Below are 15,824 nucleotides of genomic sequence, written 5' to 3'. Positions count from 1 at the left end.
TACATGTGTTATGTACAGTATATACAGGTGAAATAGTTTTAATCACCATCAGCATACTATATCGCCTTCCATTATACACACAATGGCTTTTTGTTCTCCATCCCTGACAGTTTTTCTTTCATTCTAGCTAATTTCTGGGGATGTATGTTATTCCATCACTCTCTGGCACAGCATATCTGCACTTAAGCCTCGAGGCTGTGTTAGACTTGATTTCGCTGCTGGCTGATGGCAGCAGTTCTGTAATGTTATGCTCCTCTGGGTGTAACCATTGAGATGTCAGTCTGCCATCGCTGATCAGTTGTTCAACAGCTTCCAATGCTGGAAAATAAACACCTTCTTCTTCCTCTACTGTCTACTGCATTTTCTAGTCTTGTTTTTTTGAGTGGGAGGGGTGATGAGATGTGTGATTTCAGGGCCTCTGAATTCGTCCATTAATGACTTCCAGCTTTCCAGCTTTGAGAGGCTGATGAGAGGGACCGTGGACCTGATACTGATAGACACTTTGCTGGGGTGGAGAACAAATATGCTCATTTCATATCCCAGTGATGATTGGCGTTATCATGTTTTTATCGTGTTAGTTAGCTGTATTCTTTTGTGTTATTATGGCTTAAATCAAAACTTACCAACTGCAGTTCGATTGATATTAGTTGGAATGCACAATAAAAAGACATGATGTTATCTCTTTAAAAATCTCTTTTTATCTCAGAGTTATCACGTTTTGGAAATAAACTCTTCCTTTGCTTTTAATGTCTCCTTAAATTTGATTAAACCATCATAATATTATGAAGAAAATTCAACTTGGTAAAGATATTTAATTGACAAAATTATTTGCTGTAAAAGTAAAACTATAGCCTCCCAGGGAACATGGGTTTTATTTAATATACAAACAATCTATTTTCCAAAGTTGGGCATCACTTTTGGCTACTACTGCAACCAAAAACGTTAAACACGAAATAGTTATATTCGATCTGTACTGTAAATTGTTAGTGTTTTTGTTCTTGTATGACATCAAAAGATTGCAAATAAAAAAAATCTGATTTGTTCCAAAATATAAAGCAAATAATCCACGAAGGCTGTGTGTTACCGTGATTTTACCGTATAGTAAAATTTACAGTGTTCAATGTTTATAAAAAAACAATAAAAAAAAATTCCCCATGTAAAATAATTTGAGTCAAGAGCCAAAATCCTGTATCTTGAGTATATAGATCATGACACGATTACAATGTCAGTCCTCACAAGTGGCGGTGCACAGGTGGTGGTCCGGTTTTCTTACATCATTACACTGACCACAGTCTATTCAGAGATGATGCAATATATCAGAGGTTACAGTTGATTGAAACAAGCTTGGCCATTTCACCATATGAATAATAAATGGCTGCCACCCATGCAGTAGAGTTAGAAGGGGGCAGCCTGAATCAGTTTCTATCACTATTTTTAAGGCCATATGCCCCTTTTCATTACTTGGAGCACACCAGCTGTATTGTAACTAAAACCAATTTCCTTGCAGTCTATAAAACTGTCAATCAGAATCATACAGGAGAGCCGAGCGCAGAGCAGAGTCATGGCTGCACAAGTGTGGGGGGGAGACCCAAATCTGCAGACAGATGTCAGCAAGTCCAAACCCAGCGTGAGATAATGTTCCTGGACCTTTGTGACTTCGATTTTAAACTTTAAAGCTGTTTGAAATGTAGGCTTAAGCATGTATTCTAGTTTCTTTATTTTCCATAGATAACAACTGAGATAATCGACTAGAAGCGAATGGCACTGGTACATTGTAGTAACAAAACCGGTTTTCTTAAATACATTTTTATTGTTTGTTATTAAGCAAAATGTTCATAAATTGTTATGTATAATGCAGATCGTAATGTCAACTAAAGAAATAGTCACGGATAGCTACGGTTTGAAGAATCATTTATTAAATGTATAGCACAGAGACAAATAAGTTATAATATTTTTATTTGTTAGAATTCTATCAGTGTTTGAACATTATTATTCAGAGAGCTAGTACATTTTTTTCTACGTTCATGGCTAGCTTTTCACAAAACCCCAAAACAGTCTCACTCTCTATATAACACTGTAACATGGACCTTTAGTTGTCTGAGAACAAGTAAGCAAGTGTGCATGTCTTCTCAGTTCTGTTCTCAGAAAAAATGATAGCATTACATATAAACTCTTTAAAAATATACTTCTGTCAAATAACTTGACAACTACTATGTACACTACAAAAATAAATTTTCATATAAATAAATTATATGGCATACATTTATCTTTGTAACTGAAAACGACATACATCCACGCCAAACAAGGACAAATGGCAGTCTGTAAAAAACATGGATTATTTTCCTTTTAAAATCCTCTAAGAGCTATGATGAATCTGTAATGTAAATGTTATATACTCTTTTTTTTCCTATTTAACATTAGTAAGCACTTTATACAGATCAAAATCCGTTAATGTAAAATAAACTGTAATAGTGTTTTCAGACAGACGTAAAAATCCCTGCATTGTTAAGAACTGGCATTATGACCATAATTGAACAAAACAACATCTTATAATACAAAAATATAAATATTGCAAAACAAAAGTAAAAAAATAATAGAATATATATATATATATATAAAAATTACAATAGTTGCCAGCCATGATTTTTCTCCCATTTCTGCCAATGTGACATGTAGGAGACACAACAAACAAACAAAAACACAACAACAACAAACACAAAAACACAGAATAGCTCTTGAGGTCTTTGTCAAGGACAAAGTTCCAGAAGGGCAGACATCTGTTTGACAGGAAGTCAATCTGGACGAGGGGGGATAAGGTTGTGGTAGACACCAAACACACGTTTTTACTAACACACGCAAGCCTCAGAGTGATGGAGGAGTGGGGGCTCCATGACCCTTGTCCCTTAAAGCACTCGCATGCACCATTTGGCAGTCGCGGGGGAACTTCCAATTAGTGTCATGGCGTTATGTTGTGGATTTTTACGAGGTGAGGTCAGCGAGCAGAACTGCTCGGACTAAATTGGGGCCAGTAGTTGCGATTTATCATCGAAGAGGTCAACGAATAAACAAAAAACATCATCTTGATCGGCCGTCGCGTGACTCACCCTGAAATGCTCATTAGCTTATTTAAACCGAAGTAAGACACTGATGTCTTATCAAGAAAACTTGTTGTAACAGTATGTTTAGCTTAAAACCAGAATTGAGAATTCAAAAATAATGCCATACGGTAAAACAGCTGTAAAACAATGCTACTTATTTTACACAGTAGAATGGATATCCATTAAAAAACCTCTCAGGTGTGAAGAACTATAAGCAGTTAGTAATGTAAAGTCAAGAGTCGTGAGCAAATTTAGGGTCGCCACCGACTGGCCGTCGTACAGTAAAATAACTCAAGAAGACGGCAGAGACAAGTTCAGAACAGACACACATCACTCACTCATGTTTCCTTCTTCATTTCTACTCCGCTAAAATCTCACGCATAGCGTGTTTCATTGTTAAACAGTAATTGTTTTTTTTAAACTACCACAGGTTTGTGATAAGCACATTAAAATTAAAAAGCATCAATTCTAACGCTTCAATACACACAAACACAAAAGTCCGCACGCACACTTAAACATTTGCTTGTCGGCACCAAAAAGTTGGATATTATTGTGAAGTTCTACATATCTAGTTTTCCCTGAATATGTCCTCTGAAAATGTATGTACAACTAAAAAATACTGTTTAGTATTTTAAGTATTGTTAGGTTTCGTTTTTTGTGTTTTTAACAGAAGTGCGATAGAAATGGTTTGAGGATCGAATCTAAATATTTGCTGAAAAATTCCACATTACTTCGTCTTTGTGTAAGTTATTAAGTGTAAGTCTCGGGGACATGATATGAACCGAAATATTGTAGAGGTGCACATGTCCACATGCACAAAAAGTCTTCAAACTCACGCACGCGCACACACACACACACTTCTATAAAATTAGAGAAAATAATTGCATAGCATTATACAAACATTTCAACAATATAATAAGCAGCAACAACTGTATGCTGAAATGTTTGTCAGACATGAAGTTTCCTCATGGCACAGATGACGGATGGGCACTCGAAACAAATAAACACACAAGCACGCCATCCGATCTGAATACCCCGGTCAAATTATATCTACTCTCGTTCATTATTTACATACGTGTACACATAAATACTTATAGAAATATAGAACAATAATACACCAGGGTTATACAGTAACAGAGTCAAGCACCGAATTGGCGCCGCTGGTCAAAGTGCCCCTGCCAGGCGGCACCGTGTTTCTGCCACACGGCAGACAGATGTCCCGTTCTTTGGCTGTTGCGGTTTCAACATTAAGCCACTGTACGAAAAGAAAAGGATGGCAGAAGAAACGGTCAATGCAGATTCGAACGCTTCGATACGCGACGCCAAATTTGAATTCAGCAAATCAAAATCCCACCTCAGCTGGAGGGTCTTGTGTGGCAAGCATTGAGTGTGTCATATTCCAGATCCTGCAGCTCCAAGCCCTCTGTTTTTGAGCCGTCATTGCTCTCCTCAAAGGGCACGTGAGGGTCGGAGAAGTGAGGGGCAGTGTAGACATCTTCTGAAGTGTGATAGCTGTCATTGGAGGGGTAGGACGGGTAGGTAGGGCTCTGACCGGGCATCCCTGGATGCACAGCCACCGTAACGGAGGCTGAGGCTGTCACTGTAGTGATGGGTTGACAGAAGGCGGGGCCTGTGGATGGATGGGATGGGTGAGTGTAGGGATTGTGGGAACGGGGGCGATTGGTCCCTGGGCGTTCCCGGTTGTTGGGGCCCGTACGGCCACCTGGCTCAGTAGCGGTTTCAAAAGCATCCATGCGCGGCCTGTGAGGGGGAGGCGGCTGACCGTTCCCAAAGTCCCTCTTAGAGTCCCTGCTACAGTATCGCTTTGTCGACTGAAGTCCAGGATCCTGAGAACTGAGCGGATGGGTGGATCTGTATTGCTGCTGTGGCTGGTGCTGTCTGGAGTCATCCTGTGGAAAACGGCGTACATAACATGAGTTCAACGATTTTGGCAGAATAATATAACCAGAGGAACATTTCACATAGTTTCCAAGATGGCGGCAACGAATGCGATACTTACTGAGTAAGAAGAAAAGGCTGGCAGCTCTACTTGACGGTTGCCTTGTCGTCCCCCCGTGGCGATCCGCACCTCTTCTAGCCTAGCGGATCGCCCCCTGTTGGGCTGGAGCTCATACTGTTGAAGCTCCTGGCTAATGCCGGAAACAGTAGTATTGGACCCATATTCGGAATCGGAGGAGTCTGAGCCTGCTCCAGAGGTGGTGTGACTGGGCCTCATGGTGAAGCGTACCACCGGTGGGGGATGCTCTGGAGTTGGGGTGGGTAGTCGGCTTCGCCCATCTACTGGAGACACCTGAGGGGTGGATTTAATAGGACAAAAAAAGTTTTATCATCTTGAAGACTGAAGGACATTCTGTGACATTTTAAAGTTGTAAAATTATAATAGGTTACTATGATATCTTGAAAACAATACTGAACAATATGAATAATATACTGTATCGTAGGTACCATAACACGATTAACCATGGTTTTATTTTAGTTTAAGTGTAGTTACAATGGTATATGTATCGGTGTATTGATAATCATGTATTGTCGAACCTTAATCTTCGTTAAACTATGGTTGCTGTAGCAAAACCATTATTAATTTGTGGTTACCATGGTTTTACTATACTATACTAAACGTGCAATACAATGAAATACTAAACAAATTACGAATTAATTCTATAGTAAAACCCTGTTTAATGTTCGTAGGGATACTACTGTATACTACAAACAAATAAATACAATAATACTAAAGTTATACCATGATTCATTTTCATAAGGGATATTGTACTATACCATTCTATAAAACATTATTACAATTATAATATAGTTAAAACATGTATTTTCGTAAAGGATACTGTAACTATATTATAAACAAACAAAATTATAATATAATTAAGATTTGTTTGATTTGTAAGGGACACTACACTATTACTATACAAACAAACAAACATTATACTAAAAAACATGTTTATTTTTGTAAGGGACACTATACGTTTACTACACTTTGAATAAATATTGAAAATATACTATAAATAAAAAAGCGTTCCCATCCAAGGCCTAAAAATCTATTTTGAAATTACTTAATCAATAGTTATTTTTTGTAAGGAACAATATAGGGTACTATACTATAAAACAATTAAAATTATACAATAGTGAATCGATGGTTATTTTCATTAGGGATACTACACTGTACTATTATTATACAATAATATAAACCCAAAAATTATAGCACTATAGTTCAATCATGGTTATATTCATCGGGAATGTCCTATACCATAAACAAATGATTAAAAGCAGCCCTCCAGTCTCAGGTAGATGTTTTTTGTAGGCTGTATGCTAACCCAATGTTATACAGTGTTACTATGGAGGATTCATAAGAAGCAATCCTCTTACCTCAGGATAAGGGCCAAAGTAGGACAATAAGACTGGGAGAAGCACCAGTCCATTCAGGACCCCCAACACCGTAAGGATAGCCAAAACGGCAAAGAAATACCTGCAAATAAACAAATTATAATGGTCAGAATAAAAGAACTTGAAATGAACTTGAAAGAAGGTAATACCACAAGTCAATCGGGCACATCATAACAAACAATGAACACAAAACGACTTCAGTCTGGTTTGGTTTGAAACTAAATTTACCTTGTGCCAGAGAAAGTCTCCAAATAGGTCTTAAAGAAAGCAGCGCAGAGAGGCAGAAGACATAATTAGTTGGTTAATTCAAAGGCATGGAAAACAGGGAAGAGAAAAGAGAGGGCGATTGGAGTACAAGCAAACACAGGGAAAGCAGAACAGGCAGGAATGTGGAGTGGAGAAGAGAGACCCAGCACAAAGGACGGGGCCTCTCTCCTGCTCTTTAAAAGAAGAAAGCACAGCAAACAAATGAAGTGAACGGTATAGAATTTAAACAATTTAGTCTAGGAGGAAGAGAGGAGAGGAACGACTACCGGCCCCTCTTGCCTGGCCTCAAGCTCATTCACTTTCCTCTCTCTTCTTTCCTTTCTCTCTCTATCACTCTATGCTAAGCCCCTGCGAAATGTCCCTGCCTTTCACAATCCCCTGCTCTAATTAAATCTCTAGAGCATCAGGTAAGACCCCCCAATCTCCTGGACGAAGCCCTCCCCTCGTGTTCCTCCTTCATTCCCGCGTTCTTTCTCTTTTCTTCATTATGGAGTGGATTTCTTTCCTCCGCTACTTCGCCAATGCTTGTGTGTAAATTGCTGGGGCTCAAATTGCATCTGCCATGTAGTACCTCACAGAAAATGCGGGAACCAGGAGACACATGCCATTTTTGGGGGATGTTCATAATTTACTTTGCTTTTAAAGCAGAAAATATGGCGCTTTTGTTTGGTTGAAAATAAAAATCAGTTATTTTCTAAAACGTTTTTCATAATATAAAAAGTTTGTGAAATGTAATAATGATTTATAATTTAAGTATGATTTTGCAGGTAAATAAGTTTGACAGTATTTAAATTTGTAAAGTAAGTATTTAAACCATTGTAAGACAAATAAAAATACCGTCCAATTTTATGTTTCAAACAGAGATGGCGATACAGAGCAGCTTCGTAATCTCTAAAAAAACACTGAATATTTTTTTCATAAACATGTGTATAAATTAACCTTGTCTTTCAATTTTATGTTTAAAAAAAAAAAAAAATTATACACAAAACTTATCTGTACACAAGTTTCCATGTCACAGAATTGAAAAACACATATTTTTAAAACCAAATGGAAAATGATTTGACAGTGGGACAAAGAATATATTGTAGAATATAGAAATAAAACGAATTAAACATGTTATGTTTTGTGGTTAAAAGAAATTCTAGTTTATTATCTTCATTTTGGGGATCTTCCCAGCACAAATCCAAATTATATACTATATTATCATATACAATATTGTTTTTCAAGGTCTCAAAACACTGAAAGTGACCACGTCAACGGGTTCAGCTTAAGAGCAAATATGCATTTAAAACACACTTAGGTCAGCGATAAATATAAGTATACATGTGTGGGAGAAAGACGGAGGGGTATATAAGCTAGCGTCTCCAGCTGGCATGCGGCACAGCTGCGTCTCAGACTAAACTTACATACACATTAAAACTGATGCTGCTATGTGGCTCTGAGCTCGACCTCCCCGGGTTTACGAGTAGCTCCTCAGACCAGAATTCAGAAGAATGGCAGTCCTGGGTGTCCCTCATGGTACATTGCATTATTTATGTCCATAGGGAGGTTTCATAGGTCTGGGGTGAATGTGGAGAGTTACCACAGTGTTTACCCAAGCAGACGCCACTTGTTTGGGGAGACGGTGGAGAAAGAAGCCAGCCTTGTATTATTTAGGCTTAGGTTTTGGAAATGTTTGGATCTTTATAGTTGTCTGTACTTTATCAGGCCTCTTGAATACGTTTCTTTGGATTCCCGGTTTGTCCTTGGCTCTCACGGCACGCTACCACTCAAAGGGTCCACAGGACAGAAAAGTGAAATCTTAAATATTTCTCAACTGATGACAATGCGATCACAGAAAGATCAAGTGAACATGTTTGCTTAGTTCTCGTTGCGTTTTATTTCTCCTTGAGAATCTGAAGAAAATGTCTGACACAAATGTCTCATGGGCTGTGAGTGAATAAGCAGTATAATTTCCAGCTAGCAGCTAGGGTGCATTTCTTGGGAGAAATCGCAAAAAAAAAAATCAACCAACGCAGAATAAAAAATGAATAATGTTTCAGTTGTGTTCAGAAGGTTGCCGGCTCCAAACTAAACGTTTGTATTGAGGAGTGATTTACAACAGCGTGTTTTTCCACGGGTGAGTTCGATTCCCTCACACTAACTGAAGCAACAAAAACGTTTTATGTTTTTCAACTCTGAACTCTCAACTTCGAACAGGGCTGTTATGTGAAGAGTCTCTGAACCGAGAGCTTTTCCCTCCGTGCATGAAAGGCACTTCTCCTCAGCGCAACCAGGGACCGCATACCTCGCAGAGCACCACGTCCCGGCTATTTAGATTCAAAACATTAGCGGACCTGACAGGGGAAAGTCAGGGAAACATTTATTCCTGCGAGGCTATAAAAATAAGGCCTACTTTTTGTTTTTTTCCATATCTTCAGAGGCCAGGGGGGTTTTGTTTGATGAAAAAACAGTAGATGCGTTTCAATGGGAGCACTTGAGAGGGGCCGGGGCTCGATGTGGTCTGCACACAGTCTCTGTGTGTGTGTGTGTGTGTGTGTAGGGGTAATACTCTGAAGTTGTGTATGCATTATTTCACTGGCACGCTATGGGCTGTGGTGGTTTTCCACTCATTTACTAACAACAATGAGCTACTGCAATCATTTCTTCTTCCCTCTCATTGAAACAGCAGTGATACTCGTCTCCTTCAAACAACCACAATTACATAACATTTATTCCACTCAAAAAGAGCCGCTCAAATACAAAAATGAAAGAATACTGTATCTGTCGGTACTCACACACAATAATCGGTGTATACAAAAGACCAAAAATCACTATAAAGAAACTTATTAAGCAATATCTGTCTGTTCTTATTCCCTACTATTTGCTTTTTGTAGTGTTGTAGAAAGATAAAGCTTGTATATAAGAGGTGTGAGGAAGGTACAGTGTTGGTTAAGACACTTTGTTTGGCATTACACATAAAGGGGTGATATCATATATTTTATTAGGGCTGCATGATCATGGTTAAAATGATCATTCAAATTTTTTGCTCAAAAGTTTAATCACGATTAATAATCACATTTATTCTGTCAATTTAGCATGTTTATTATACTTTACAGCCATATAATACACATTCAAATCTGCAGTTATTGGACTTAGACAACACTGTATTTAAATGCACGCTATCATCCAAACAGTTTCTCTGGCCAAAAAATGAACATCTCCATTTTTCATGACTTTTGTTTCATAAATCATTACCTCATTTTTTTCTGTGGATTTGTGCAAAATTTAACTAATAAAACAGTTTAAAAAAAAAAAAGCTGTAAAAATGCAGTTTTTTTTCTTGCACAGTGGCAGTTTCAAAGATACAAAATTTGCGTCCGACAGCAACATTGAAAACATTAATATTACAATGATTTTACAGATTTACTTGAATCCAGGGTTTTTCCTGGCTCAAAATGAGGCGGAGGTGGTGTCATCCTGTTCTTGTACACACACACGTGCCCTACCATACCTTTAAGTGGCTTAACCAAAGTGATTTTGACACATTAAAAGTTCTAATAAAATTTGATAAAAATGACAATTATTAAGTTATATAAAACATTACTTTTAACAGAAATGTTTTATTAATCAAATAAAGCTTTTTTTTATCATTTTCAACTAACTTTTCAGCCCACAATAGCCAACTGAAGTAACCAGTCTTTCTAAATGAGCAAAGCTCATTCACATCTTGCATTCTCTGTGGTTCACTTTAAATGATTCAATGATCTATTGTATTCGCTAGGGACTGAAAAGTTCAATAGTTTAAATGAATTGGTTCATTCGTGTGCGAGTCGTTCTGAACACAATGTGCGTTCATACTGGCAAACTCGCTGTGTACAGTATACGGTGATTCAACAATCCAACTGCACAGCTAAAGACATTACAATGATGTACGTCATGTTAATTTTTCAGAAAATTAAGAAATTAAACGTACTTTGATGCAAAACAAACAGCCATGAAACACAGGCTGGCTCTTGTTCTGCAACTCTTTTTAGCATCTCAGTGTGCTGATAACGAAACAGTGCTGTCACTGTGGGATAATTTCGCAACTGCAGTTACAAATGACAGTGTTAAATGCACGCAGCATTTCTTATGAAGACTTTCTTCCCAATTTGGGCGAGAGCCTGAGGCGGCACAACATTTGACGGAGGCGGCCGCCTCCAATTTCTCTATGCAGGAAAACCCTAAAACTTTTGTCTTTTTTTGTATAAGGGAGGCCATTTTGAGTTCAATTTCCATTTGTTGTCAAAGTAAACTACAGTAAACTCATTTTTTTTGTAATTATTTCCCATGATATGACCCTGTTAAAATGGAAAAACTATTATGGTTGTAAGGGTGCACTAACATTGTGAGGCTTTACAACGACAGCATATTTAAGGATTACCTCAGAATCAACACTGTTACATTAACTACACAACATTCGCTGCATTGAACAAAGGGTGTGAGTTCTTACCTGACTATAAAGTCAAACTCTGACCCTGCCAGCATCAGGACGCCCAGCAGGGTGGAAAACGCTCCATCCAACACCGGGGCAAACATGTGCTCAAGCGCCAGGACTGCTCTCTTGTTCCTGTCCCCAATGGCTGTGAGGAATGCCTATGAGCAAAACATCATTCTGATCAGCAATGATGTTCTTCATCAAACAAGAATAGGCTTAATAATCTTTCCTGTGTCTCAGTGGCTAGAGCATGGCACTAGCAATGCCAAGATCATAGGTTTGATCCCAGGGGATTGCACATAGTCAGAAACAAAATGTATAATACAATGCAATGTAAGTCACTTTGGATAAAAGCGTCTGCCAAATGCATAAATGTAATGATCTGAGATTATTGATCAGTGGAAGAATGATTCTATCTGCGTGACCTTACCAGAGCCACGTGAACGGTGAATTCCACTCCGATGCCCACAGAAGCAATAAGGATGACGACAGGCACGGCGCTGAGCTTGATGCCGATCAATCCCATCATGCCAAACAGCTCCACCGTCATCAAAGACAGCACCAGAACCTGCGGAAAGAAACGTCACCCTTAAATCCAGCATTCTTAAAAAGCTAAATTGCTTCATAGATTACAGTAAAAGTTAGATTAGATAAAGAATTGTGGAATGTGGGAAAGTGTTTTTTGGACAGAACCCGTGCTATGAACTGGTTAACTAAATGCCATAATCAGCTGATGAGACCTGAGTTACTTGGGGCCCTGCTTCCTTTGAAGACGAATAAAGAGAACGGGGAGGGGGATTGTGGGCGAGCCTGGCGGAAGTGGGGACGTATGGAGTTTAAGGGGACCGCTGGTGGTCTGGGACAAAAGCGAGATAGTTAAAGCTAAAGCGGGGCTATAACTTTCTCTTTCATGTGTCCAGTAAAGCAGAGGGATGAAGCTGCTATCCTGTCAGACAGGGCTAGATCATTCAGATGGCTTAAACACAGCCCCTAATAAAACCAAAGCCATCGGACAGCGGCGAAGGGACTGTGGGAAAGACAGTCCGGTCGATATAAATGATACACAAATGGACGTTTATCAAAGAAAGAGTGTCTATTTTATACATGGAGGGATGTTGTTGCTGTGGTAACATCTCATTTTGCCATTTATTTTAGGGACGTCTCAGAAAGCCTTTCATAGACTAAACAAACTGGTTGAGACAGTTTAAGATAAACACAAAGCGCAGGGTTGTAAAACCACAGTTTTGCTCGGCTATTTCTGCCTGTCCCCCCGTCTCGTTCTACAGTATAACATTTTCTTGAATTACTTCCAAACATTCTTCACATCACAGCACATCACTGATAAATGATGTGGAAGTAGATATGAATGAACGAGTTTAGTGAATACAGTTAAATCACAAGTTAGACATCTCATTTTAACAAACACATAATCATTTTCTAAGAAACTGCGCTGTGAGAAAGTTTATACAAAAGTATCGAAACGCCAAAGTCCTAACATTCAGTCTTCTATGAACGGGCCTGTAATATACGTACAGACTCAGATTTGAAACATCTTTAAAGAGGAACTCACTATGATTCCAGCGGTCCAAGGGTTGAGCAGAAAGACGGCACACACTAGGAAGGTGCAGGCCAACACGAGGCTTATGGACAGCAGGAGCCAGTGACGCAGGCCTACGTACTGCTCCCAGAACAGGAAGGGGTAGCCGTTTGGATAGCTGGGTAGACGCTGTTGAGTGTAGTTGCTGCAGATGGCACGGACGCTCTCGATGGCCTCCACGAACTGTGGCGTCTCGCGGAGCCCGTTGAGGTAGAAGGGAAGCTGTGCATATTCGATGGGCTCGGCCGCAGGAACTGCAGATGATAACACAAAAACGTTATTGATGTACAGTATTATTGGTCTGTTTATGTTCATTTAGAATTCTTTAAGATTCTGGACTGGTTTGTTTGACTCCGCCCTTAAGGTGTGTTCATGCCAAACACGACTTGCATGAAGAAATCGCACTATTCGCACGTAGTTGGACACTTTTACATTTTGAGATTACTCGCTTCATTTGTGCGTCAAATTTCTTTCACTACCGACGCGAATTGACTGCAGCGTGCGTTGAACGCCAACACGGTGTTAGCGGGCGACCACATTTTTTTGTTTGTTGCTTGGTAACCACAGAAACAGCTGTCCTGTCAGTCAAGGATTATAGTGCGAGTGCTCTAGTTGCTGTTAACTGTCATATTATCAGAAAGGCGCGCATATGCAGCGCGCAAAACGCTCTCTGCCAAGTAAAAACAATTCAAAAGAGGCGTGTCAAACAGCAAAAAACACGTTCTGTCTGATCGACCCCTTACGCAGCTTACAACAACAACATATCTTGTTTCTGACAAACAGCAAAGCCAACACTGACATACTGATCCGAATCAAAGCAACCTCCTCGGGGTTGACTTTCAGATGATCTTGCTCTCCAACGTCTCTCTAATGTAAAGCCTTCAAAGAATCGCGGGTGCTAGCAAATCTATGCAAAAAGCCTTCGCCATACCGCGGGCCCTAATGCGTCTCTGCTGGAAAGTCTTTATAATAAAACACCTGTCCTAGCTCCTGCCTGACATTTGTCTTTCTTTTTCACTTCAAATCCACGGACCCCTTACTTTAATGTAATAAATAAGACATCGCTCTTTTCCCTCTGTCAACATGAGCAGACACGTCCCTCACTGCTGATCGGCTTCAAGTTTGTTTTGGTACTCGGCCCGAGAAAAAATGCTAACCCTGCCTTTAATAGAAGCAAGACACAAGATAGTCTATTAAACGTCACAGTTTTAAGAAGGCCCGTGTATTTGCATTGATTCCTAAAAGAACACAAACAATCTTAACAAGTTAAAAACATCATAAATTCTTACACGTAAAAAAATCGACTTTCCGAGAGGATGTCTAGTAATGCTTGTCTAAGCGTGCAGAAACCAGAATAGGGTGGCGGGGATAGTGAAGAGTCAATTGTTAGTTAACATCACTTTTACAAGAACAAGCCAGACGATCCCTCTCACATCCACTTATCGAATCACAAGTAGCATAAAAGAAGTCTGCTGTCCTGGAGGTGACAGACCGCACCTATTTAACTCAGTGGTTCTTTACCGCCCCGGGAAGAAAAGGGGGCGAAATTACGAGCTATCAAATCTAGACATGCAGCCGAACGTCAATCCTGACAGCGATCTGCTGTAATTACGCTGTCAAAAATCGGCGTTTAAATACCTCACCACTCCTCTAAAGAACGAACACACACAAAGACAACTATAAAATGCTGCCAATATCGTGCTGGCGATTATCACCTGTCATCAAAGCTTCTGTATGCTGCGCGCCTTTCAACAGCGGCCATGCGATGACTCATCACTCCGGCTACTGGACTTGGATAAGGGCAGTCTTAAAACCACCAATAAAATCAGAAGAATGTGACCCAGAATGACTAGTGCTCCAGTGGTGTGTGGTTGGAATATCTGAGTGTGTGTTCCAGTGCCTGAAGGGGTCATGCAGGACCACTTGCTTAACATGCTTTTGCCCCGGTATAATCTGCACTATAAATTTCCATCAAGATGGGAGTTGGACGGCTGCCAGCCGTTGCTGCGGGGGCTTCGGACACGCAGAGACCGGTTCAGCTTGTTATCCAGTCACATTTCCCCCGAGCCCACAGTGTACAGCACACACGTAGAAAACGCAACCTTGCATGGCCTTGTATAACTCTACTTGTTAAAAACAAGGCTTGAAAAGGTAATTCATTTACTTTTCTACTAAATCGAATCTTGTTAGCTTAATAACGCAGTTATACAAGTCAGTCTGTTTGGGAATAGCTTTTTAAAAGCTTCCAATTGACAAGTAAATCAGCTACTACTAAAGTTTGTGGTTTTGTAATTTGATAAAAATGATGTCTTCATTTATTTGTCCTAAATGAGTTCAAAACTTGAAGTTGACTTCTAGAATTGTCTTAGTGGTTTTGTGTCCATACAGTGGAAGTCAATACCAGTGTTGTTTGGTTACTAACGTTCTTAAAAATATCTTCTTTTGGACTGAAAAAAGAAAGTCACACATGTTTGGAAAGACAGGAGGGTGAGCAAATGATGCCAGAGTTTTCATTTTCGGGTGAACTATCCCTTTAAGAACAGAATTTATTATATGAAAAGCCTTGTTACACTGGCGTAAATCAAACAATAATAAATAATATGATAGATTTTTTATTTATTTGCCATTTGGAATAATATAAAAAAAATCTTCCAGTCTTCAAAACTACCAATGCAAACTAGAAAGTAGCAACTAACTTATGCATTTATCCCACCCACTGCAATCTGAAACCTTTCAAAAACAGTGGGCATAAAATGCAGAGAACAACACTTACTGTTATGTCTGCTGACAGGATTAGAGTCGGTCCTGTCGTGGAGCCACTCTGGGGGATGCGGGCGGATGTTGGCCTGTGACGCAGCGTAGGCGACCGGGTCATTGCTCACCCAGGCAGATAAATAAATGTAGAAGGCATTCGGGTTGATGATTCCTTCCGAGTTCACCAACCGCTGTCTGGTTAACTGGTGAAAAAATGGAAACATTACAAACTGTA

At 39.5% G+C, this 15,824-nt stretch overlaps 1 protein-coding gene across 3 annotated transcripts in view; it reads right to left on the bottom strand.

The window, feature by feature from the left end:
• Window positions 1-1,939: 1,939 nt before the first annotated feature.
• The window catches only part of ptch1 (patched 1), a 53,170-nt gene continuing 39,285 nt past the window's right edge, over window positions 1,940-15,824 (bottom strand). Inside the window, exons 17-24 of one of the 3 annotated variants that reach the window (XM_056772560.1) lie at window positions 15,609-15,792; window positions 12,809-13,089; window positions 11,669-11,806; window positions 11,254-11,396; window positions 6,495-6,594; window positions 5,119-5,409; window positions 4,453-5,008; window positions 1,940-4,353 (exon numbers count right to left, since the gene is read on the bottom strand). In XM_056772560.1, the coding sequence (XP_056628538.1) occupies window positions 4,454-5,008; window positions 5,119-5,409; window positions 6,495-6,594; window positions 11,254-11,396; window positions 11,669-11,806; window positions 12,809-13,089; window positions 15,609-15,792 (1,692 nt within the window). In that variant the 3' untranslated portion in view covers window positions 1,940-4,353; window position 4,453. Of the gene's footprint in view, window positions 5,009-5,118; window positions 5,410-6,494; window positions 6,595-6,740; window positions 6,770-11,253; window positions 11,397-11,668; window positions 11,807-12,808; window positions 13,090-15,608; window positions 15,793-15,824 lie in introns of those variants that run through there. The other 2 variants (XM_056772561.1, XR_008909509.1) reach the window with 2 other exon arrangements.

Source organism: Triplophysa dalaica, chromosome 18 (genome assembly GCF_015846415.1).
Source record: "Triplophysa dalaica isolate WHDGS20190420 chromosome 18, ASM1584641v1, whole genome shotgun sequence".
In the NCBI taxonomy this organism is placed as follows: Eukaryota; Metazoa; Chordata; class Actinopteri; order Cypriniformes; family Nemacheilidae; genus Triplophysa; species Triplophysa dalaica.
Note: the sequence above shows the minus strand (reverse complement) of the source record. Positions and strands in the feature narration are given on the sequence as shown.